At 58.7% G+C, this 23288-nt stretch overlaps 2 protein-coding genes across 2 annotated transcripts; one reads left to right on the top strand and one right to left on the bottom strand.

Moving 5' to 3' along the window:
- Positions 1 to 324: 324 nt before the first annotated feature.
- LOC102463449 (C-C motif chemokine 3-like) lies at positions 325 to 4354 on the top strand. The gene is made up of 3 exons (XM_006115865.4): positions 325 to 535; positions 896 to 1010; positions 4154 to 4354. The coding sequence occupies exons 1-3, from the start codon at positions 451 to 453 to the stop codon at positions 4233 to 4235; spliced, it is 282 nt and encodes a 93-aa protein (XP_006115927.1). The 5' UTR covers positions 325 to 450; the 3' UTR covers positions 4236 to 4354.
- Positions 4355 to 6943: 2589 nt separating this feature from the next.
- Positions 6944 to 10513, bottom strand: LOC102463713 (C-C motif chemokine 5-like). Its single transcript, XM_006115866.4, has 3 exons — positions 10255 to 10513; positions 9731 to 9842; positions 6944 to 8109 (listed from the first exon to the last, which is right to left on the bottom strand). Exons 1-3 carry the CDS (start codon positions 10325 to 10327, stop codon positions 8022 to 8024), a joined length of 273 nt encoding a protein of 90 aa, XP_006115928.2. The 5' UTR covers positions 10328 to 10513; the 3' UTR covers positions 6944 to 8021.
- Between the last annotated feature and the right edge of the window lie 12775 nt (positions 10514 to 23288).

Genomic DNA, 23288 nt, shown 5'->3' with positions numbered 1-23288 from the left:
GAGACCTCATGGCAAGGCCTTCGCCCCTCCCGCCCTGGCCTGGGTTTGCACCAGGGAGCCGGAGGTGACTGAGTTCTCGGCCCTGGCTCACCCACTCCACTAGCCACTTGCCATTCCAAGGCAGGTCAGTTCCCCCAGCAGCAGCCGGCCACGCAGAACACAGCAGCTCCGCCCTCCCTGCCTCGGCTGCTTTCCAGGGCGCACGCTGGCCAGCACATGCAGCCAGCTTGGCCTTACTCCGCCTGTTTCTGGGAAGGCATTTGAATGTCTCAGTTCGGAAGAATTCGGGTCACTCCTTGCGTCTCTGGAATAAAAACCAAGCTTCCTTCTCCAGAAAGCCACCCCTTCCCTGCGGCTCCCCGTGCTGAGAGAGAGGGCGGGCTGAGGGGCAGAACCGGAGGAGGAAGGGTGTCCAGGAGATCCTTCAGCTCAGCCCTAGCTGACGGCAACATGAAGGTCTCCATGGCTGCCCTGGTCCTTCTCCTCAGCACCACCTGCGGCTCCCAGGTCTCCATCGATCCCCGGAGCTTTGCAAGTGAGTCGGGCAAGGAGAACGGTCGTAGCTGTGAGGCAGCTCTTCGTGCCAGCTCCTCCCAGCCTCAGGGACCCCGTCCCATGTCAGATCCAGAGCCACCAGCGTCTCGATGCTCCGGACAGGACGAGGGGGGAGGGCTGGGGGGGATGAAGCCTGCAGCCCAGCAAGGTGCCAAACAGCTGAGTAGTTCCTTCAAAGAGAGGAACCCTAGTTCTCCCTGCCTTTCCCTTCCTCCTTCTCCTGCCCCCGTCCTCGCACCCCACTGCTGGGGGCCTCTTCTCCCTACCCCCCAGCGCTCATCTTTGCCTGCATCACGCTCAGGGCACAGAACTGCACATCGGTTCCTTCCCTCTCTTCCAGAGAGCTCGGGGATTCCCACCGACTGCTGCTTCAGCTACATACGCCGGCGGATCCCGCGCAGCTTGCTCGTCGGTTATTTTCTCACCGGAGGCATGTGCTCCCAGCCAGGTGTAGTGTAAGTACAGACTTCCAAGCCGCAGGAAGAGAGCGGAGTGGGGGTGTGCTGGATGCTGTGTATATGTTGGGTGCACTGTGTGTGTGTGTGTGACCCACATTGAAACGTTTGGGTTCTTTCACTGGCCTGAGGTGTGTTGTTCTGAATCAGCACAATAAAACATTACACTGGATTTGCCTAGCAGAGCATTGCCTCATGGGACTTGTAGTCAGGCCTGCCGATGGGGGCTGGGAGAAAGGGCAATTGCTCCAGGGCTTGGTGACTACTGCAGCAGCGGCCGGAGCCGTGGGCCCTTTAAATCACTGCCAGGGTGCCAGGCAACACTCTCTGGGCAGGTCGGAAACTGGCTGCCTCCAGTCCCGCCCCTTCTGCCCAAGGCTCCGCCCCTTCTGGGAGCACCGAGGGCCCAGCATGTCTGTCAACTCCTCTGCTTGTAGTTCAAGCCCCCATTCTGTCTTGTGGGCTTTACCAAGTCATTCTTCCGCTCTGGTCAGTGCTGATTGGGCCTCAGATGGAGCATTGTGTCCAGTTCTGGGCACCGCATTTCAAGAAAGCTGTGGAGAAGTTGGAGAAGGTCCAGAGAAGAGCAACGAGAATGATTAAAGGGCTAGACCAGCGGTTCTCAAACTTTTTGGGCTCCGGAGCCCTTTACATGCGTAAAAATGTATGAGGAGCCCCAACGGTCCACTCATTGTATGTGCTGTACTTATCGATGTTTCCAGTTTGTCAGCCTCGCGGAGCCCCTGGAGATATCTCGCGGCGCCCTGGGGCTCTGCGGAGCACAGGTTGAGAAACACTGGTCTAGAGAACATGAGCGATGAAGGAAGGCTGAAGAAATGGGGCTTGTGTAGTTTGGAAAGGAGAAGACTGACAGGGGCCAGGAGAGCGGTTTTCAGGCATCTACAAGGGTGTTGTTGTGTCATTTGGAGTTTCAGAATAGGAAGAAATCAGTGGAAAGGCAGAAAGCTGGAGTAGTTGGAAGTGTCCATTTTATTGCATAGCACAGAACTAACTAGAACAAGCCCAAACCAGCTGGGCTGACCTCAGTGACAACTCAATTACTACAACAAGATCTACATCTACAACCCAATATACAACAGGTGTCACAGAGAGGGGGAGGGGAAATTGTTCTCCTTGGCCTCTGAGGACAGGACAAGAAGCAATTGGCTTCAACTGCAGCCAGGGAGGTTGAATAAAGCCACATCACTGGTCCAGCAGTGCGAGGCCAATTGTGTTATTTACGGGCAGGAGGAGTCAGGTGACCTGGGCCCGCTCCCATCACAAAGGTGAAGGTTATTTAATTAATGAGACCCTCTCATGCACCGTCCTCTCGCCCACGGGAGTCTTGCAGCAAACTCTGCAGGGGAAGAAGTCACTGTTCACCAGAACACACCGACACCAGCAGACCCAGCAGCTGGAGGCTGGAGCACATGGCTTGGGAGGAGAGGCTGAGGGAGCTGGGCTTGTCTAGTCTGCAGCAGAGAAGAGTGAGGGGGGATTTGAGAGCAGCCTGCAACTCCCTGAAGGAGGGCTCCCAAGAGGCTGGAGAGAGGCTGTTCGCAGTGGTGGCAGATGGCAGAACCAGGACATTAGGTAAAACTTCCTGCCTGTCAAGGTGGTTAAACACTGGAATAAGTTGCCCGGGGAGGTTGTGGAATCTCCATCTCTGGAGACTTTTAAGAGCAGGTTGGACAGACACCTGCCAGGGGTGGTCTCAGTGCTTGGTCCTGCCGGGAGGGCAGGGGACTGGACTTGATGACTCGCGAGGTCCCTTCCAGTCCTAGCGTTCTATGCTCTATAACCGGCAGAGGATGATCTCACCCATGATGCAATGTTGATTTCCCTCTGACCAAGTTCTCTATAGTGAAACCAGACTCTGGTTCCATGACAAAAAACGTGGTCCAGCCATGGACACTAGTCCACCGGGGAGCAATCGAGGGCACCAGATTCTTAACTACAACTGCCATGCGGCAACATGCCCCAATGAGAAACCAAAATCCGAAATCTTTAGGGTCATTCAAGGAACCAAAGTCAAACGCCGCGGATTCTCTTTCTTTCACTTGATGGGGGAACAAACCAGGGAGTTATTTGAAAATGGAGGTTTATTGGAATTTCTGCCCCATGAAAATGTTGCCATTCCAATGCTTTGTTCCGACTTGGGATGAAAATAAATGTTGCGATTTGACATGGGCTAGAAAGTCTCCGTTTCACTCTGACCCTAACCCAGCTTTTCTCGTCTGGAAGAGCTCCCGGGAGGGCAGAGGAGGTTAAGGAGGAAAATAAAACATGGCCCCCAAGCTCTGAGCAGAGAAACTGTTGCAAAAAGTATTACGTCTCAGAGGGGGAGCCGTGTTCGTCTGTAACAATGAGCCGTCTTGTGACACCTTAGGGTGTGTCTAGACTACAGGGTTTTGTCGACAGATACTGTCGACAAAGCTTCTGTCAACAAAGAGCGTCTAGACTACATCCAGTTCTGTCGACAAAGCAAGCCGCTTTGTTGACATAACAGTGTGGACGCAAAGGGCAGTGTAGATGCAATGATGCCTTCTATAGACAGAACTCTGTCAACAAAAGGCGTTATTCCTCGTAGAATGAGGTTTACATACGTCGACAAAACTGCTGAGTTATGTCGACGTTATGTCGACATAACTCAAAGGCAGTGTGGACGCAGGTCTAGTTTTGTCGACAAAAGTCCACTTTTGTCGACAAAGCCCTGTTGTCTAGACACACCCTTAGAGACTGACAAAAACATGGAGCATCGCAAGCTTTTGTGAGTAAAACCCACTTCATCAGATGGGTTGGAGTGGCTCATGCATTTGCCCATGGAAGCTGGTGACACTATGTATCGCTGTTCGTCTCTAAGGTGCTGTGGGACAAAAAGGACTAAGGGCCTAGCAGGGCTCCTATCGAGGGCTGTGAGGAGGGTCAGGAAGTGCGAGGACGGAAAGGCATCAGTACGTGGGGCCGGTGGGCTACAGAAGGTCGGCAGGAGGATCTGACAGAGAATCCTCCGGGGTGAAAGACCAGCAGGAAGGAAATCGGCTGGGCTCTGCGGGGGAATTGCTGAGGGTGCATTTGGGAGAGGGGGCGATTGGTTCTCCACAGAGCCCCACTTGCTGTGACATCTATTTCGCACTGCACAGGTTTACCACGAGGCAGGGACGCCTGATCTGCGCCAACCCCAGCGATGCCTGGGTTCGTGAGTACGTTACCAGCCTGTCGTGAGCACCACTCCTGGCGAGGGGCCTGGCAATGGGCCATTCCCGCCAGTGCCCCTGTGCTGTGCTGCAGGCACTGAACTGTCGGCAACAGCCATGGAATAAAGCCACATCCCTGGTACAGCAGCGCGAGGCCAATTGTGTTATTTACGGGCAGGAGGAGTCAGGTGACCTGGGCCCGCTCCCATCACATAGGTGAAGGTTATTTAATTAATGAGACCCTCTCATGCGCTGCCCTTGCTCCCAGGGCCAGAAGGGAGTCTTGCAGCAAACTCTGCAGGGGAAGGAGTCCCAGAGCACACTGACACCAGCAGGCCCAGCAGCTGGGGGCTGGAGCACATGGCTTGGGAGGAGAGACTGAGGGATTTGGGCTTGTGTAGTCTGCAGCAAAGAGCAAGGGGGGATTTGAGAGCAGCCTGCGACTCCCTGAAGGGGGGTCCAAAGGGGCTGGCGAGAGGCTGTTCTCGGGGGTGGGGAACAGCAGAACAAGGAGCGATGGGCTCAAGTTGCAGGGGGAGGTCTGGGTTGGAGATTAAGAAAAGCTGTTTCCCTAGGCGGGTGGGGAAGCGCTGGGCTGGGTTCCCTGGGGAGGGGTGGAATCTCCATCCCTGCTTGACAAAGCCCTGTCTGGGCTGATTTCGTTGGGGCTGGTCCTGCCGTGGGCAGGGGACTGGACTCGATGCCTCCTGACGTCTCTGCCCATCCTGGGGTTCTAGGATGCTGGCGCATCTATTGAGAGAGCCCCCAAGTGGTGATGATTGACACCCAGAGGAGCCAGCTCTGCACTCCTGTCAGGGGTGGGGCCTCAGAAAGAAGGGGCGGGGCTATGCCATCCAGGTGGCCTGTTTGCCCCTCCCCTCAGAGCCACCTGGCCCTCTGGTGGCCATTCTACAGACACTGTGGCAGCAGCGGCCGGCAGCCCTTTAGATTCGCTGGGCCCTGGGACATCTGCCCCTTTGCCCGCCCTTGTCGACAGGCTGTGGGTCCCTGAGCCCCACCGGACGCTGCTCCCACAGCTGGTCTATACACCGATCCAAAGGCAGCGCGTCTCTCCTGTCTGCCCTGTCTAACGGCAGCTCCAGCCACCGCACCTGGCTCGGCCATGGTCGCCGCGACTCGAGATGCAAATCCCTTCCCTCCACGTGGGCACTAAGCTCAGGTTCCCCCGCTCCCCGGGAGTGATGTGCCCAGAGGGGCGCATGGACGTGCAGTTTGGAACAGGACACGGGTTTGCAGTGGCGAGAGTCATTAGCCACTGAAACCATTTACCTGGGGGTGGGGCTCCACCACTGGCCACGTTGGAATCAGGACAGGCTGTTTGTCTAAAACATCTGCTCCCGCAATGACTGGGAGGAGGCGGGGCTGGGCGGCAGCCCTCTCTCCTCTGCCACAACGCTCTGAGAGGCCCTGGCCCAGGCGTTTTGCGCCGCGCCCGGCACTGGTGCAGCCCTGTAGGGACAGCGGCCTGCGCTCCCAGCACAGCTGAGCGGAAGGGGGCCAAAGTCACAGAGGGGCACTGAGAGCCACGGAACCAAACTGAACCCTGGGTATCCGGGAGCCCACGTCTAGCACCCCTGGGCCCTGAGTTCCTGCACCGGGAGCTGAGGCTGGGTGCGGAGCTTTGGGAGGGAAGGAGCCGTTCGGAGGCAGGGAGGACGAGGTGGGGTCTCAGCTTTCCTTACGCAAGACCCGCGCCTTGGAAGAATGCTAGGACATTGCTGAACGCCACCTGGATCGTGCCGCAGGCACCCTGGCTTCCCCGGGCCCCTGCCTCCCGCAGTGCCCAGGGATGGGGCTCCAAGTGAGCTCAAGCTGAGGGTAAATAGTGTCAACCCCCCTGGAGTGTGTGTGGGGGGCAGGACAGGCTATGGGAGAGCTACCGGTGCACTCACCGAGCTGCTAGTCCATGGGCCCCTCTGCGCTGGTTGCTCAGTTCGGGGCCCAGGCTGTGCGGACTCTGCTCTACACACGGTTCATTTCCTCATGGGGCTTTCCCCGACCGTCCTCACTGCAGAGCGATCCCCAGGGAACTTCCCTTCCAAGTCCTCCTGCCAGGCCGGGGCTCTGGTCCCTGAGCTTTGCCTCTGCCGACTGGAGGTCACCGCTGTCCGCACACCACACCTGGGCCCGGCATCACAGTCTGGGAGCTGAGGGTACGTCTAGACTACAGGCTTTTGTTGATAGAAGCTTGGTCAACAGACACTGCTGACAGAGCTTCTGTTGACAAAGAGCGTCTAGACAGGCAGTTCTGTCGACAAAGCCGCTTTGCCGACATGACAGTGTAGACGCAAGGACAGTGTAGATGCAATAGCGCCCTCTGTCCACAGAACGCTGTCGACACAAGGCGCTATTCCTCATAGAATGAGGTTTACCACCGTCGACAAAGCTGCCGCCTTCTGTCGACGTTATGGTGACAGAACTCGGCGGTAGTGCAGAGGCAGGTCTAGTTTTGTCGACAAAACCCTGTTGTCTAGACATACCCTGAGGGTCAGACAGGCCCATCGGCTCCTCAGCTGACTTCCCGTCCCGCGGGCAAAGCATCCCGTGGCCCACAGTTCCCCCCCACCCCAGAAACTGCTGGGCCTGCTCAGAATGCCTGCACACCGGGCCGCTGCATCCCCCGGAGCAGAGCAGGGCTCAGTGGTCCGGGCTGGCCCAGGCTGCCCCTGCGTGGCCCCCCGCAGACAGGGCCTAGGGAAGGGGGTTCCATTGCGGGGCGTAAGAAATGGACGGGGTCAGGTCTCTGAGAATCAGGGAAACAGGGAGACACCGGGGAAAGGGCCAAGTGGGCTGGACCCAGGGTCCCTCCAGCCCATCGCTGCCTGCGGCCGGAGCCAGGCCCTGGGGAAGGAGTCAGACCCTGAGGCAGCTGACGTGGGATGCTCCGTCAGGCCCAGGGCTCATTCTGCCCCGGCAGTTCGAGGTTGGTTTAAACCCGGTGCCAGGCACTTTGGAGCGCAAGGAGAGAGAGGCAGCACTTCACGGAGAGGAGAACATTTTTATTCCTTGAAACCAGCAAGTGGCAGTATGTCAAACAGAAAGCTGAGGGTGGCTGGTCCATAGCCTCCCCCCCCCCCGGCCCCCAATAAATATCAGGCCAATAATCTTACTGCATGAGCTGAGTTGTATCTGTCGTCCTAACGCGCTTCTCAGACGTGCAGACAGTGTCACGCAGGTGCAAGCCGGGGCTACTTCCCCCCTTCCTGGAATGCGACCGCCTCTGGGTAACGTCTCTGGGTGACCGCCACCTGCTCCCAAGCTGCACAGAGCTTAGAGCAGCAAGGGCAGGGGAAGCCCCGTAACCATTTGAGACCACAGAGGGAAGTCAGGGAAATAACTGAAATGGCATTTAGCCAGGCGAGGAAGAATAACACCAAACTTTTCAACTGCACTTCCCATCAGACCTCTTCACCAGAGAGGTCAGACTCATTAGCTATTTCACAACTGGGGAAACTGAGGCACCAAGCAGGGCAGTGACTTGCCTATAAAGCCCGGTATCCTGAGTCCCAATCCAGTGCTCTAACTGCTAGGTAAGACTGCCTCACAGGCAGTTACATCTATGGGCCATAGGATTTTTAAAGCCCATACGTGCTCAGGGCCTTGTTTGTGCCAGAAAGGAGGAACATCGAGAGCAGCAGCGAGTCTTTCACATTATAAACACAATAGCTGAGAAGGTCTCTAAAGTGCCAGCTAGCCGTGGAAGCGCAGCGGCGGCGTGGGAGTTCCTTGGACCGCGCAAGAGCCCCTGGCGTGGGCAATGCTCCAGGACGTGCGCCAGGTCTCCAGCAGCCCCTCACTTCATTTCCAAGTAATTCACGTAATCCTTGACCCATTTGGTGTCCGGGTTGGCGCAGACTTGTTGGTTCTTTCTGGTGACAAATCTGTGCAGAACGAGAGAGACGGGGGGTGAGAACACTCCTGGGGGTGGAATTTGCTGTGGAGTAAGCCGGGCCCGGGGAGTTGGATGCCCCCTTTGTCCATGGCCATGGCTCCCTGTTCAGGACTCCTCAAGGGCTTCAGCCCAGACCCCAAGCCCATGAATCCCAGGCCTCATGGTACCTGACTGCCCCGTGGCCTATTAAACCACGCCAGGGCTGGGAGCCCCCTAAAGGTCTATTCAGAAAAACACCCCAACGCCAGCTGCTCACAGATCCAGTCCCCCTGGGGGGGGAGACTGGAAATTGTGGCCTGTCTCAGGTCAGCCTGGTTCTCTGCTTATTGCACCCCTGGGAGAAGAGCCTGCAGCCTGACCCAGCAGCGTTTGGCTGCAGGAGGGGGGTCACACCCTGCTCTCCCCCTTGGGCTCTGGCTGAACCGGGGAAATGCTGTGTCAGGGCAGCGGATCTGATCCCCGGGTTCAGTGCAAATCCAAGCACCTGGCATGACAGCTACATGCAGAGCAGTAAGCGGTGGGGGCCAACCCTCTGGCCAGGCGCGTTTACACAGGAAGTGAGTCCCGTGTGGACGCTAATTCCAGTTCAGTTTAAGGCCACGTCTAGACTCACAGGGTGTGTCTAGACTACAGGGTTTTGTCGACAAAAGTGGACTTTTATCGACAAAACTAGACCTGTGTCTACACTACCGCTGCGTTCTGTCGATAGTAAGTCGACAGAAGGCGGCAGTTTTGTCGACGGCGGTAAACCTCATTCTACGAGGAATAACACCTTGTGTCGACAGAGTTCTGTGGACAGAGGGCGTTATTGCATCCACATGCTGCTTTTTCGAAAGAGAGCATCTCGACTCTCTCGAAAAAGTGGTTTGCTTTGTCGACAGAACTGGCTGTCGTCTAGACGCTCTTTGTCCACAGAGGCTTTGTCAACAGTATCTGTCGACGAAGCCTGTAGTGTAGACGGACCCCCAGTGCTGGGGGGAATGCAGAGAGCTCTCCTGTCGGCACAATGAAACCACCTCCGCCCGCAGCAGAAGCTCCGTGGGCAGGAGCAGCCCTCGCACCACACGTGCTTATGTCAGTGTAAGTTGACTCACTCGGGGGCGGACTATTCATAGACTCATAGAACCCCCGGGCTGCAGAGACCTCAGGAGGCATCAAGTCCAGCCCCTGCCCAAGGCAGGACCAACCCAACGCAAACTATTTACACCCCTGAGCCTCATACATTTTGCCAACCCAGACTGTGGTTTGCCAACACAGCCTCACTCCACGTCAAAGCAACATAAGGGCCCCCAGAAACTGCCGCCATTGAACACACTCACCTTTGTCTGCACTAGGTGTGAAATGGCGCTTACAGCACAGTTAACACCCTCGCTAGCTTCCCCAGGGCTTGTCTACAGGGGAGGTTTCACCTGGAGAGTTCTCCCTCCCCAAGGGGATACCCTATCCCCCTCAGAGCCGCCTTTTCCCAGCTTCCCTCACGCCCCTCCCCAGGCCACATCGCCTCCCTGGGAAAAGCCTCTTGCCCCGGAATCAGAGCGGCCCCGCAGGGAGCTAGAGGGTGGTCCCAGGGGTAAAGGGCACTGGCAGGCCGGCGAGGCCCCGGTACTTACACCACAGCGGGCTGGGAGCACTTGCCGCTGGTGTAGAAATAGTCCTTCAGGTGGCCCTGGGGGGGCTTCCGGGAGGCGTAGCCGAAGCAGCACACGGACGTGTCGGACCCCACTGAAAGAGATTGACCGTCTGGAGGTGAGGGGCGCAGAACAGGCGTCCCCGCACAACCGGGGTGGCTTGTCCCTCCCGCAACAGCGGGGCGGCCCCGTTTCCACACGACACACCGAGCCAGGCTCTCAGGAAGGGGAGCCCAGCCAGAGCCGTTAGCCTCCCCTGAACTCCAGCACCTACTCCACACGAGACAGATTCGACGCCCACCCCATCCCCCTCCCAGCCCCCATCTCCAGGTCCTCCAGTAAACCTGGCAAGAGCCAACTGATAATCCCAACAGCCCTGTGAGGAGACACTGAACCCAGCCTGCCGGGGGCTCCCCTCCATCCCAGAGGCAGCGAAAAGGCCACCACGCCCAGCGGCATTCAGGCTTGACAGGGGCGCTCGACCTGGGCAGAGAGGCGGGACTCACGTGGGGCGGCGGAGGCCAGGGAGCAGAAGGCCGCGACGAGGAGGATGGTGAGGGCAGCCACGGAGACCTTCATGCTGCTTTGGGGTGAGCCGCAGGAGCAGAACCAGGGCAAGGAGTCCTGCTAGACGATGATACTGGCCTGCCGGGCAAGGCCCTGGTTTTATAGGGGAGCAGCGAGGGTCCCAGCCTGCCCCATGACGTCAGCTCCCCGGCCACGATGCGCTGTGGGGAGCAGGGGCGTGAAAGCTGCTGCACCTCACCTCAGGAAATACAAGAATAGTCTTTGCAACCGGCTGAGGTCAGTTTCAACATCGCGGGGGGAAGGGAGGGAGGGGACACGGGCGGGGAGAGCTCCCCAAGGCAGGATATGAAGCAATCACTGCCTGTGTCACTGCAGGCCCAGCATCGAGCGCACCCTCGGGCAGAAGGGCTGCTCCTCCAGAGCACCATGTCCACCCTGGGGCCGCCCAATGGCCCATCTCGCCCAGGGCCGGCCGGTGTCCATGCCCCAGAGGGAGGGAACAGAACAAGGAATCACCAAGTGACCCAGCCCCTGTCCCCCGTTCCCAGCCTCCGACAGGCTCGGGACCCATCCCTGCCCAGCAGGCTGGCCCGTTATAGTCTGGGCCTTTCCAGCGCCCTCTCGCCGGTTGGGGAGGGGGGAACCCAAAGCACCACGCTCCTTTACAGGCAAATAGACAGAGCCCTAGAGAACGGGAGGGGATAGAGGACTGGCCTGATCAGGCGTCTGTGACAGCCTCCCCCCTTTCTCTAGGCAAGAACTGTGGGCCGCCTGCAGTTCTAAGGCTACATCTACATTGCATCCCTCTTGCGTAAAAACCTATGCAAATGAAGTGCGGATTAACATACTTCCATGCTTCATTTGCATGATTAATTAGGGGCCATTTTTGCACATAAGCCTATTGTGTAAAAAGGCCCCCTAATTAATTATGCAAATGAAGCACAGCAATATGCTAATCTGCGCTTCATTTGCATAGGCTTTTGCGCAAGAGGATTGCAATGTAGACGGAGCCGAAATGGACAAGCCGGTCATGGCGACCTACCCTGGAACCAGGGGCAGCCTGTCAATACAGGCGAACGAGACGGTCGCCAAGGGCGCCAAGATAAACAGCCGTTGAGGGCTTTGGAGGCGGGGGCTCCAATCGCTTGTTCCGCCTAGGGTGCCAATTGCCGGCAGCTCGTCTGGGGCCACGCCTGCCTGGAACACTCCCTCCACCTTCCTTGCCACGCCACCAAGGGCGTCTCGCCCTCCCCCAGGTCTCTGTACTGCCAGCCTCTAATTCCGCTCCTGTCTCGGGGCTGCTGGCCTGGGCGAAGCGGCGTTCAAAGCATTTCCTCCCCTACTTCTTCGGACACCTTGACCCTGGGGTCGTGTATCTGCATGGGGGGCACGCCCTGAACACCGCCCCCACCTCATCTCCCTAGTAGGTCGCCCCGAGACAGGCCCCATCTGTGCTGGGCGTCACCCGGGCCTGACTGGAAACTTGGGCCCGTCCGTGTACAGCCCAGACCTTGAATCTGGTGTGGAAGCTGCAGCCACAGTCTAGTCACAGTCCCCAAGACTTTCCGGGCTGATTAGTGACGGGAGGGGGCCTCAGTTGGGGGGCTCAGCGCGCCTCTCTTCAAAGGCAGCCGGGGTTTCAAAGGGCGGGAGCTGAAAAAAGCCCCCGTAAGGTGTCTGAGGCGGGGAACCCGCGTGTCGACACAGCCAGCAGAGTCACAGAAAATTCACAGGGGGCCAAACCGCAGGGTGGAAAAAAACTCCAAAAATTGGCTGTCTAAAGAGAAGTCTTGAGTAAGTGCTAGGAAGCCACAAGGTGCACAGAGAGACAGCGCAGTCTAGTGGGCTGAACGCAGGGTGCTGGGGACCTGGTCCTGCTCGGTCACTGGCTTGCTGGGGCATGTCCGTGCCTCAGTTTCCTCCTTCTCTGCTTGGCTGTTCCAAGGGCCAGGAAGGGCGGGAGCGTGTCTCTCAGGGAGGCTGCTGCGGTAAGGCACAGTGACGACCCTCCTGTGGAAGGAACGCTTCACTCCTCCCGCGTCACGCCAGCGCTGTGGGCGCAGCCGTGAGCAGGGGGAAGTGCTGAACCTTCCGCCTGCGGTTCCCCACTGCTAGTCAGATGCTGAAAATAGGAGAGCTGGAGGGGAGCAGAGGCCGGGGTGGGAGGGCGTGAACCCAACCGGCTGTTTATAGCCTCCTCCTCGGAGCTGCCAGGCCCTGCCCCAGCAAGCGAGGAACCTCCAGGCGGAGGTGAACGGACTGAGAAAGGGATGGAAAAGAGGAGCCATGACGGCGGTTTGGCCTGGCCCCAAAAACTTCCTTCGGAGGAAGGTGATCTGCCTGCCGGGGCGAGGGGCTGGTGTGCCCGGGCCAGGCCGTGCACCTAGCATAAGGGGAGCATAAGCCGGCTCCTGCTGGCCTGGGACCGTCCCAGCCACAAGCTCCCCCAGGACACCAGCTACGGGTCTGGGGGGACCGAAGCCCCTGAAATTCGTAGCGGGCCACTGCTTGCTCTTCCCCTCCCCTACACCTTCAGCCCCCTGCCCCCAAGGCCCTGCCTGGGGAGGGGCGGGGCCGAGGAGTGAGTGACCCTCTCAGACAGTGATGAAAGAGAAGAGCAAACAGCATCTTGGGGGGGGCTTCAGCCCCTTGCCCTCCCTCAATAATGCCCTTGCCCCCCCATGCAAACCCCTTACACACACCTATCCCAGCCCCCTGCTTGGGCCCCTCCTCACACCCCCACCCCTGACTCCTGCACCCCCCCCCCACACCTAGCCCTCTTCTCTAAGCCCTCCCCACAGCCCCAGCCTTGACTCCTGCAGCCCCCTACACCTCCAGCCTCCTGCCCTGAGCCCCTCCTCACACCCCCAGTCCTGACTCCTGCACCCCCCCACCACAGTGCCCAGCACTGATCCCCCCCCCCCCAATGCACGCTCACATTTCTTACGGGAGCTGTCGTATCACATGCACACGCACACACACCCGCCCTGAGGGGGGGCGGTGATAGGACAGCACCTGTAAGAAAAGGAAGTTACTTCCCCCTCTGGTGCCGAGAGACCCCAGCCCCCCACTAAGAGTACGTCTACACCAGCCCCCTGGTTCGAACTAGGGAGGCTAATGGAGGCATTGGAAGTTGCAAATCAAGCCTGGGATTGACATGTTTGAAATGTACCAGTCCGGACTAACGGCCCCCGTCTACACGCGGCAGGGACCCGGTAGTTCGAACTGAAGCCCTAGTTCGAAGTAGTTAAACCTCATTCCAGGAGGAATAACGGGTAGTTCGAACTCGGGGGCTAGTGTAGACGTACCCTAACGGTCCACAAAGAGCTTGAACAGACCCAGCCATCCTGCCCCCCAGCCCCTGGCCTCTTCCCCAGCCTGCTGTCCCTTTCCTGGGCCTGGGCTGGGTGCTCTGCTGGGGGACCCCCTCTCCTGCTCTGCTGGGGGAGCCAGTGCCAAACCCTGCACCTCACCAGCTGCTTGGCTCCCTTCCCCCGCCTGGGGTTTGCCCCTCACCATTTCCCGCCTCTCTCCTCACGCTGGGGGGCTCCCAGCCCCTCCCTCACCGCCTTGCCTGGAAAGCATTTCTGCCTCGCCCTCTTCCCTATGGCTCCCTCCTTGCTCCCAGCTTTGGCCTGGCTCCCCCCGGGCCTGCAGGGGCCATCTTACCCCTGGCTGCAGAGGGGAGTGCGCTGAGCAAGGGGAACTCAGGGAGCTGCGAGGGAAAGGCCCAGAGCAGATGCTGGCTCCTCCCCGCCACACAAGCATGACCCTGGCATGAGGAGGAACCTCCCAGAAATTGAAAGTCAGTGGCTGAGTGTCTAGCTCAGGGCTGGCTGGGCGCCAGCACCCGGCCAAGGGGGAAGCGCTGTGGGCCAGGAGCTAGCGAGGAGCAGAAGGTAAGGGGCTGACGGGGGGCTCTGCCCTGGAACGCAGACCAGACTCCACAGAACGCAGCAGGCACAGAGAGTTACACCCCACGGCAGCTCCGGGGACGTTACTCCTGATTTACACCAGCGCTAGCCGGGAAGAGTGTGAACCAAAACCAGCCCCTCCAGCACGCCCCTGGGAGCCCTGGAGGGGAGAGGGGAGACAGAGCCAGCTGGAACTGGCTCCAAGTCCTGGGCCATCACACTCTCCAAAGCCACCAGCTGGAGGAACCGGAGTGGAGATCAGTGCTGCACGGGTCCGGGCCGACAGCGGGAAGGGGTCAGCTGTGGGTGTGGGGGGAAGACACAGGCAGCATGTCCGCTCTCCTCTGCACAGGTCTGGGCCGACAGCGGGAAGGTATCAGCCGTGGCGTGGGTGTGGGGGGAAGACACAGGCGGCATGTCCGCTCTCCTCTGCACAGGTCTGGGCCGACAGCGGGAAGGTATCAGCCGTGGCGTGGGTGTGGGGGGAAGACACAGGCGGCATGTCCGCTCTCCTCTGCACGGGTCTGGGCCGACAGCGGGAAGGTATCAGCCGTGGCGTGGGTGTGGGGGGAAGACACAGGCGGCATGTCCGCTCTCCTCTGCACAGGTCTGGGCCGACAGCGGGAAGGGATCAGCCGTGGCGTGGGGGTGGGGGGAAGACACAGGCGGCATGTCCGCTCTCCTCTGCACGGGTCTGGCCTCTGCTGCAGCCTGGGTCCATTTCCGGTGCAGGCTGAACCTCTCCAGTCCAGCACCCTTCTGCTCCCAGGCCCCTAGAAGAAGGGGAGAGTCCCAGGGATCCAGCAGCGACGGCAAAGGGTCTGAAGAGGTCCCAGCTCTGGTTCTGGGGCTACCGCTCATCCCCCCCGAGAGGAACATGGAGGTCTCCGTGGCTGCCCTTGTCCTGCTCATCGCAGCCTGCTGCTCCCAGGCCTCCGCCGCCCCCAGTGAGTCCCGGGGCTGCCTAGGTCTCAGAGCCCCTTTGGATGTGTAGGGAAGGGAGAAGCACCAGTCTGGTGCTGTCACACTACGGGCCGAACCTCCCTAGTCCAGCACCCTCGGGACCCAACCGGTGCTGAACCAGAGAGTTTGCCGGACCACGGGCAGTCAGTGTTGTCTAGCAGCATCAGCAGCACTTCCCCTGCTTGTGGGCTCTTGGCAATCACTGAGGGGTGTAGAGCTAAAGAACAGCCCAGCACCCTGAGAGCCAGGACTGGGGGCTGCAAACAAACTTTATGGGACTGCAGGAAACTTGGCCATGCCCAAGAGGACACCCAGCGAGCTCACATCAAGCCGGACCATGGGTGGTGCCGGGCTAGAGAGGTTCAGCCTGTAACCTACTTCAGGGGAGATGTGAACGAATCCAGGAACGCAGCCAACACGACGTTTCTAAAGGTCAGCGCTGCTCCAACGGGGCATGATCAGCCTAGCGAGGAGCAGGCGCAGGGGGAGGCTGCTCAGGGCTGTTCTGCGGAGGGTGCTGATCCCCGAGAGGCCCCTATACTGTCGGGTGCAGTGAGGTGACGATACAGGGCGGGGCATGTCCCTGGGAAATCCGGATCCCAGGTCCACACAAAGCGACAGGGAAGCTGGGCTCACTCCTCAGGGCTGCCCCCCCACGCGTGGCGCCATCTCCCCCGTGGCTCCGATGCAGAATCGGGGCCACGGAGGGACTGGAGTCGAGCAGGGGAAAGCCCTGGTGGGCGTAGCAGCCTGTGGGCTGGAGACAGTGAGCATCAGCGGAAGGGTGACAGCTCACACGGCTGTTTCTAGAGATGTCAGTGCAGGGTGGATGGAAACAGCCCACGAGGGAAACCACCGAGCTCCCCCCAGAGTGTGAAACAGGACGTCAGTCGAGAGCTCTCAGGGCTTTTCTGAGACCTCGCACAGAGACCTGGCCTGGCCCCGCCTGAGCCTTCCCTCCCGGCTTTCCTCACTCCCCTTGGGGCAGCGGGTCCGCAGGGCTCTGAAGCGGGGGCAGGTGTTACCTGCCAGCCCCTGGCCCACGGGACATTGAATTCCAGTGCACTTTAAAATCCCTGCTGTTTGTTATTTATAAGGGGAGGGGGGTCGCACTCAGCGGCTTGCGATGCCAAAGGGGATCCCAGACCCATTTCCCAAAGGGCCTCCTAGCATCTTCCGCCCACAGACCTGCCAGCCCCGGCAGGCGCCCGCCCCAAAGACGGGCCAGCCAGGCATCGGCCAGAGCAGCACGGGGCGAGGTGGCATGACGGCTGGCCTGGAGCCCCGCCTGCCAGCTCACACAGGAGGAGGCCAGGCAGTCTGATGGCTTGGGGATCGGGCAGGAATGGCCCTTTGATTTACAGCACTTGGATTTTCGATCATTTAGAGCCCAGCTCTTCAGTCCTGTGTCTGTCTGACCCGCCCGCAGCACAGGGGCTCTAGGAGCTACCTAATTTCAAACCATAAACGGCCTCGTTACTCAGATTGGAAACCGAGGCACAAAGAGGCCAAGGAAGGTGCTAGAGAGCAGCAGCAGAAGCATGAGTGCAGCCTGGAGCCTCGCAGGGCAGGTGCTATCAAGGGCATAATGACCATGTGCACCAGTCTGTGGGTCTAGCCGCAGTCCCCAGCCATGCACTGAGGTGCACCCGTTCGAAGTGTGTATCTAACTAGCTAACCTGAGGCCTGCGCCTGTAGTTCTCGGAGGGCAATGCAATGTCCCTTTAGTTCAGTGCTCAGGAAATACACGTGGAGCTCCTTCCCGGGAAGCCTTCCCTGGTTTGTTTTCATGTTTCTCTTCATGTTAAATCCAATTCATTCAGGCTTTTCGCATTTGGGGGAAGCAAGCAAATCCGCACAGCGTCAGCACGGCCAGAATTTCTGACTTTCCAGTAAGTGTTGTCCATAAGAACAGCTGTCAGGAAGCTGGCTGGAAAACTGGGTGTGTGTGGAAAAATTGTGTCAGCTCTTGGTCTTTAAAGGAACAGCTGACAGGCTGTGGAAGGCAGACCCTTTCTGCAGAACAGCTAGTTTACTCAAAGGCCCATTTTTCATCTGAAATCAGTTTGGACGGAACACGTCAGCCCTGCCTTGGCGACCAGGGGGAACGACGTGTTGTGTTGGCAGATTTTTCTAAGAATGAACTTTTCATAATTTCCTTCTGTGCTTACCATTGGTTGACAGGTTAGCGTCACTGTCCTGGGGTTTCTCACTGAGACCTCTGGTGGAAGGAGAGCAGGCAAAACCCGCGCCCAGAGCTGGTTGCTCTACGGTGGGTTATGGAAGAGGATGTCAAAAAGGTTTTATAACAAGAATCTGGATGCTGTGGCATGGCCATCAGGTTCTCTGTCTTCCCAGGGTGATGAACACCTGAGAAAGTGTCACTGGAACCAGTCAGAAATGATTTGTGGATGAAAAATTGGGTTTTCAACCAAATATAATTTTTTGAGGAAAATTTCAACTTTTTATTTAAAAAAAGAAAACCTGAAAAGTGTTTGGCTAAAACACCCCAAACTGTCAAGGGTTGTCAAAAAAGGTTTTGAGTTTTGGGTCTTCAACAGGAAATTGGAATTGTCCCCAGGAAAAACCCATCTCCCCATTCTCCAGGCAGCCGCACTGGCTACAAATAAGCCATAAAAAGGAGGGCCCCTGGTCTTGCAGAAATACCCCCAGCGCGTCCGGGCCAGCCCCCCGCCGGATGAGCTGTTGTGCTCCCAGGACACGGCAGGCGGAGGGTGTGACGGCGAGTCGGGGTTCCCTGGCCCTGCACCCCCATCGCAGCAAGAACAGACTCCGCCAGCCGGTAGAACAGGGGGGTTATTGCTCCTCCAGGACACAGCCCAGCACAGACGTGACGTGGCTACAGGAGTCAGGACCAGGATGCCTCAGCCCCCTGAGATGGGTCCCAGGGCAGGGTTTGGGAGCGAGGAGACTTGGGCTGGAACCATGAAGGAAACAGACTAAGGAGGGGCTGGAATCTAGGAGCCCTGAGGAAAGAGCCTCGTTATCAGGTGTCTGGGCTAATACCGATGTGGGTGAGTCAGTGGGAATCTCCCATCACAGTGCAGGGGAACCCCGGGTGACAGAGCAGACAGCCCCCCACACACACACTGCGTCCCAGAGGGTTCGCCCGAACGGCCCAGCTCCTCGGGCTGTGCCAGGCGGGTGTCCCTGGGCCAGGAGGTGGGTTTTAGGAGCAGGGTAGCTCCTACTCTGTTCTGGCAGCAGCCGATCAATCTGTCCCTGTGCTGGCCCAGCAGAAACACACAAGAATGAGAGGGTTGCCTGAACCCGTAGGAGGTTCCTGCCTCTCCTTCCCCCCCAAAGTCCCCAGGAACCACCCCCTATGAGGGTGACCCCCAGCATCAAGGCTGTGTGAGGGTGGGATGGCACAACCCCCCCCCCGGGGGACAGGCCTTGCCTCCACCCCCACTCTCCCCCACTCCTCCTCCCCTTTCCCAAGAGTCCCCCTTTTCCAGCCCTCCACCCCCCGAGAGGGAGTGTATCCCGAGAGTGCCTTACCTCCATAAAGACAACCCCAATGGTGGATTTGCCCACGCCAAGCTGGTGTCCCACTGAGCAGTAGCTGTCAGGGGTGGCGGGCTTCACAGGACAATGGCGACCCGCTTCTCCAGGGGGTGGCGGGCTGCAGGTGGGTGCTCTGTCATCGGAGGGCAGGGGCAAGCCAGGCACACAGCCCCAGGCAGGTGGTCCCGCCAGTCAGAACTGATGGTCAGCTTGGAAAATCGCCTCTGGGCCATGGGGCACGGGGCAAGGGCCTTGCTCCCGCATCCAGGCAGAGGTTCTCAATGCTGAGCTCGGATTGCAGCTGGGGCAGGACCGTGACGCTGTGCTGAAAGTGCTGCAGAAGCTGCAGCAGGGCGGAGGGGGCCCGTCGCCTGCCCAGGGGCAGCTCTGGCTCCATGGCAAAAAGAGACAAAAATACTGTGGGGGCCAACAAAGCTGGGCAACCAGAGCACACCCTGCAGAGCTTTGCTGTCCCTCGCAGGGGTGGCAGCCCGCAGTAGAACGGCCTTCAAACGCGCCTCTCAGAACGCCTCAGCCAGCAGCACCCGGATGTAACGGCTGCCCTCGTGCCCAGCCAGAAGTGGTGCCGGGTGGCCTGTCACGCGAGGGAGCGTCCAGTGAGCGTGGGCACTCGTCCGAAGGAAGCCTGCCGTCTAGACGTCCCCTCAGTCACACGCCCATTCACCTGGGCTCCCGCAGCCGCCGGGCTGGGCGACCCTCTCCGAGCGCGCGAGGCCACAGAGAGCTTGACCGGTCTGAAAAACAAAAATAGCAGCAAAAATTATGGGGAGAGGGTTGACGGAGAGAGGGGGGGTGGATCACCTCGCACCCCCCCAGAATTTCTTCATGCCCCCCCAGTTTGGGAACCCATGAGGGAACCCCCCAATTGTGGCAGGCACACTGCGAGTGTGGGCTGCAGCCAAGGCCTTGCCGCTGGCAGTGGTAAGCCCTAGGTTAGCAGCTCATTGACTTTAGCCAGTGGACATGCTCCGCTGCCTCAGGCTGCATGGCTAGGCTCGGCCACCCGGCGTGATTCCGTAGCGATAGAACCCACTTCCCCCCTTGGCTGAGTCCTGCTCCCCTCGCCGTCCTCGGCGCGCTTTGGATCCCCCCTCTCCAGTGCAGCCGCCCTTTCTCGGGGGGCCCCTCCTCTCCAGCGGTGAGACAGCCCCTTCTCGGGGGGCCCCTCCACTCCAGCGGTGAGACAGCCCCTTCTCGGGGGTCCCCTCCTCTCCAGCGGTGGTGAGACAGCCCCTTCTCGGGGGCCCCCTCCACTCCAGCGGCAGTGAGACAGCCCCTTCTCGGGGGTCCCCTCCTCTCCAGCGGCGGTGAGACAGCCCCTTCTCGGGGGACCCCTCCACTCCAGCGGCAGACAGCCCCTTCTCGGGGGGCCCCCTCCTCTCCAGCGGCAGTGAGACAGCCCCTTCTCGGGGGTCCCCTCCTCTCCAGCGGCGGTGAGACAGCCCCTTCTCGGGGGCCCCCTCCACTCCAGCGGCAGTGAGACAGCCCCTTCTCGGGGGTCTCCTCCTCTCCAGCGGCGGTGAGACAGCCCCTTCTCGGGGGACCCCTCCACTCCAGCGGCAGTGAGACAGCCCCTTCTCGGGGGCCCCCTCCACTCCAGCGGCAGTGAGACAGCCCCTTCTCGGGGGTCCCCTCCTCTCCAGCGGCGGTGAGACAGCCCCTTCTCGGGGGACCCCTCCACTCCAGCGGCAGTGAGACAGCCCCTTCTCGGGGGTCTCCTCCTCTCCAGCGACAGTGAGACAGCCCCTTCTCGGGGGGCCCCCTCCTCTCCAGCGACAGTGAGACAGCCCCTTCTCGGGGGGCCCCCTCCTCTCCAGCGACAGTGAGACAGCCCCTTCTCGGGGGCCCCCTCCACTCCAGCGGCAGTGAGACAGCCCCTTCTCGGGGGTCTCCTCCTCTCCAGCGACAGTGAGACAGCCCCTTCTCGGGGGTCTCCTCCTCTCCAGCGACAGTGAGACAGCCCCTTCTCGGGGGGCCCCCTCCTCTCCAGCGGCAGTGAGACAGCCCCTTCTCGGAGGTCCCCTCCTCTCCAGCGGCGGTGAGACAGCCCCTTCTCGGGGGACCCCTCCACTCCAGCGGCAGTGAGACAGCCCCTTCTCGGGGGGCCCCCTCCTCTCCAGCGACAGTGAGACAGCCCCTTCTCGGGGGTCCCCTCCTCTCCAGCGGTGGTGAGACAGCCCCTTCTCGGGGGACCCCCTCCTCTCCAGCGGCAGTGAGACAGCCCCTTCTCGGGGGGCCCCTCCACTCCAGCGGCAGGGAGACAACCCTGTGCGTACCATTCGCAGGTGGGTGGGGAGACGGCCGGGCGTCATGTCACGCCTGGGATTTTAAAACTGAAAACTGCCACACTGCCGCCGCCACCGCGCACAGTTCGCAGACCGGCCCCGCAGAAGTTAGGGGAGCAGGGGCAGGGGCAGGGGCTTGGATGGGCTGGGAGAGGAAGGGGCTTGTGCGGAGGGGGAGGGAGAAGAAAGGGGAAGGCCCCAAGAGGCAGGGTGGAGGAGAGACACATGCCAGGGGGCCAAGTACAGACAATGAGGGAAAGGGCAGGGGGGAGGTGTCAGTAGGAGGGGGACAGGGTGATGTGGGGAGACGAGAGGGGAAGGGCATTGGGGGCTGGAGGGGAAGGTGCTGGGAGAAGGCTTGGAAGAAGGGGTGGGCATGAGGAAGGTGGAGATGGAGCAAGACCTGTGAGGGCATAGAGGGGCGGGGGGGGAATAGGGGCAAAGGGTGGTGAGGGGTGGGCATCAGGGAAAAAGAGGGCAAAGGGCGCAGGGGCAGCAGGCACCAGGGGAGATGATGGAGCAAGGGGAGGAGACATGGCAGCAGAGAGAAAAGGGAAAGGTTTATAAAATATTTATTAATAACTTGGTCTGCTGCCCACGGCCAGTTTGTTTGCGCCACGCGGTGCAGTTTGGGTTTATGTGGGGATAGACACGTGGCCAGCGAGTGGGAGCCAAAACAAAAGTAGCCAGTGTAACGATCTTCTGTTTTAGTAGTTAAATTCTTGGACTGTCATTGCTCATGAAAAGTGCTGTCACATGGGTAGAAATGGGGTAAATGTTGCATTTTATTAATATCAGCAGAACTGACTTAAATGGGGCCTGTGTGTTGTGTGTCTTGCCTTAATCTTTGTATTCATGCCTGTCAGTGTGAGAGAAGCTATTTGTATATATTTGCTTGCATATGCAACCACACTTACGTTGAGGCCCTCAGCATGTTCTGTAAGTATCAGTGTGGCCCCCGGGGCTTCCAAAGTTGAGTTGCCCTAGCTCATCCCTGACAGTGTCTGTCTAACCTGGTCTTACATATCTGCAATCTAAGCCCATTGCTTCTCATCCTAACCTCAGAGGCCAAGCAGAACAATTTTTCTTCCTCCTCCTTATGATACTTATAGATACTTGAAAGCTGCGCTCATGTCCCTTTTTGGTCTTCTCTTTTCCAAGGTAAACAAGGCCAATTTCTTCAGCCTTGCCTCATATCTCATGCTCTCTAGACCTTTCATCATTTGTGTCGATCTTCTCTGTACTTTCTCCAGTTTCTCCACGTTTCCTGAAATGTGGCGCCCAGAACTGGACATGATACTCCAGCTGGGGCCTAATGTAGATGGCTCATTCCCTGCCTAGGGGATGTGAGACTGGGCGGGTTAATTTCCAATCCTCCTGTTTATTCTTTTCCTAAGTCAGGAGGGCACAGTAGTTCTGATGGGGGTTGGAGAGGGGACGGAACCAAATCCAAGATGAATGAGCCCTGGGAAGTGGGCCCATTGAAAGGAGATGGAACCTGTGGATGCCTTGGGGGCAGCAGCAATGGCCTGCTTTGGGAAGCCCCGTCTTTGAAGGTGAATGTGGCAGCACTGAGACACCACCCAGAAGCAGGCGCCACAGACACTAACTGCAGATTCATGGGACGGCTCTCACAGATCTTGCACATGCATAAGATGATAGATCTGCGGGGCATTGGTGTAGTGAGGGGGCCGGAGAGGTCAGTTGCCTCCAGGAGAAAAATAATATAAAATTTAATTAAAAATAGATGTCACACGTTTTTAAAAGGAATACCATATCTCCTGCCTTTTGTCTATTTTTGTCTCTTTAGGCCCCCAGTTAAAATTTTCAAAAGCACTTGAGTAACTAAAGTCATTTTTGAAAATTGAACTTGGAAATCTAAGCTCAGATTTTCAAAGGTAATTAAGCTCCTAAAGAGACAGTTGTCAATTCGGATCCTTAAAGATATCTATGGGCATGTCTACACTACAGCACTAATTCGAACTAACTTAGTTCGAATTAGTTAATTCGAACTAAGCAAATTCAAACTAACGCATCCAGACTAAAAAACTAGTTCGAATTAGCATTAGTTCGAATTAACTTTGATAGGTGCTACACAGGCAAACTGCTAGTTCGAACTTAATTCGAACTAGCGGAGCACTTAATTCGAACTAGGTAAATCTCATTGCACGAGGACTAACGCCTAGTTAGAATTAAGCAGTTTGAATTAAGGGCTGTGTAGCCACTTAATTCGAACTAGTGGGAGGCTAGCCCTTCCCAGCTTTCCCTGGTGGCCACTCTGGGCACCACCAGGGAAACTCG

The sequence above is a fragment of the Pelodiscus sinensis genome, chromosome 21, assembly GCF_049634645.1.
Source record: "Pelodiscus sinensis isolate JC-2024 chromosome 21, ASM4963464v1, whole genome shotgun sequence".
NCBI classification, from domain to species: domain Eukaryota; kingdom Metazoa; phylum Chordata; order Testudines; family Trionychidae; genus Pelodiscus; species Pelodiscus sinensis.
Note: the sequence above shows the minus strand (reverse complement) of the source record. Positions and strands in the feature narration are given on the sequence as shown.

Excerpts from the sequence above, each read along its gene's own strand:
- LOC102463713 (XM_006115866.4), bottom strand. The coding sequence starts at position 10,327 with ATGAAGGTCTCCGTGGCTGCCCTCACCATCCTCCTCGTCGCGGCCTTC. Across the intron at positions 9,843-10,254 it reads CCTGGCCTCCGCCGCCCCAC|TGGGGTCCGACACGTCCGTG; the intron begins GTGAGTCCCGCC and ends AATCTCTTTCAG. Across the intron at positions 8,110-9,730 it reads TGCTCCCAGCCCGCTGTGGT|ATTTGTCACCAGAAAGAACC; the intron begins GTAAGTACCGGG and ends CGTTCTGCACAG.
- LOC102463449 (XM_006115865.4), top strand. The coding sequence starts at position 451 with ATGAAGGTCTCCATGGCTGCCCTGGTCCTTCTCCTCAGCACCACCTGC. Across the intron at positions 536-895 it reads CGATCCCCGGAGCTTTGCAA|AGAGCTCGGGGATTCCCACC; the intron begins GTGAGTCGGGCA and ends CCTCTCTTCCAG. Across the intron at positions 1,011-4,153 it reads TGCTCCCAGCCAGGTGTAGT|GTTTACCACGAGGCAGGGAC; the intron begins GTAAGTACAGAC and ends CGCACTGCACAG.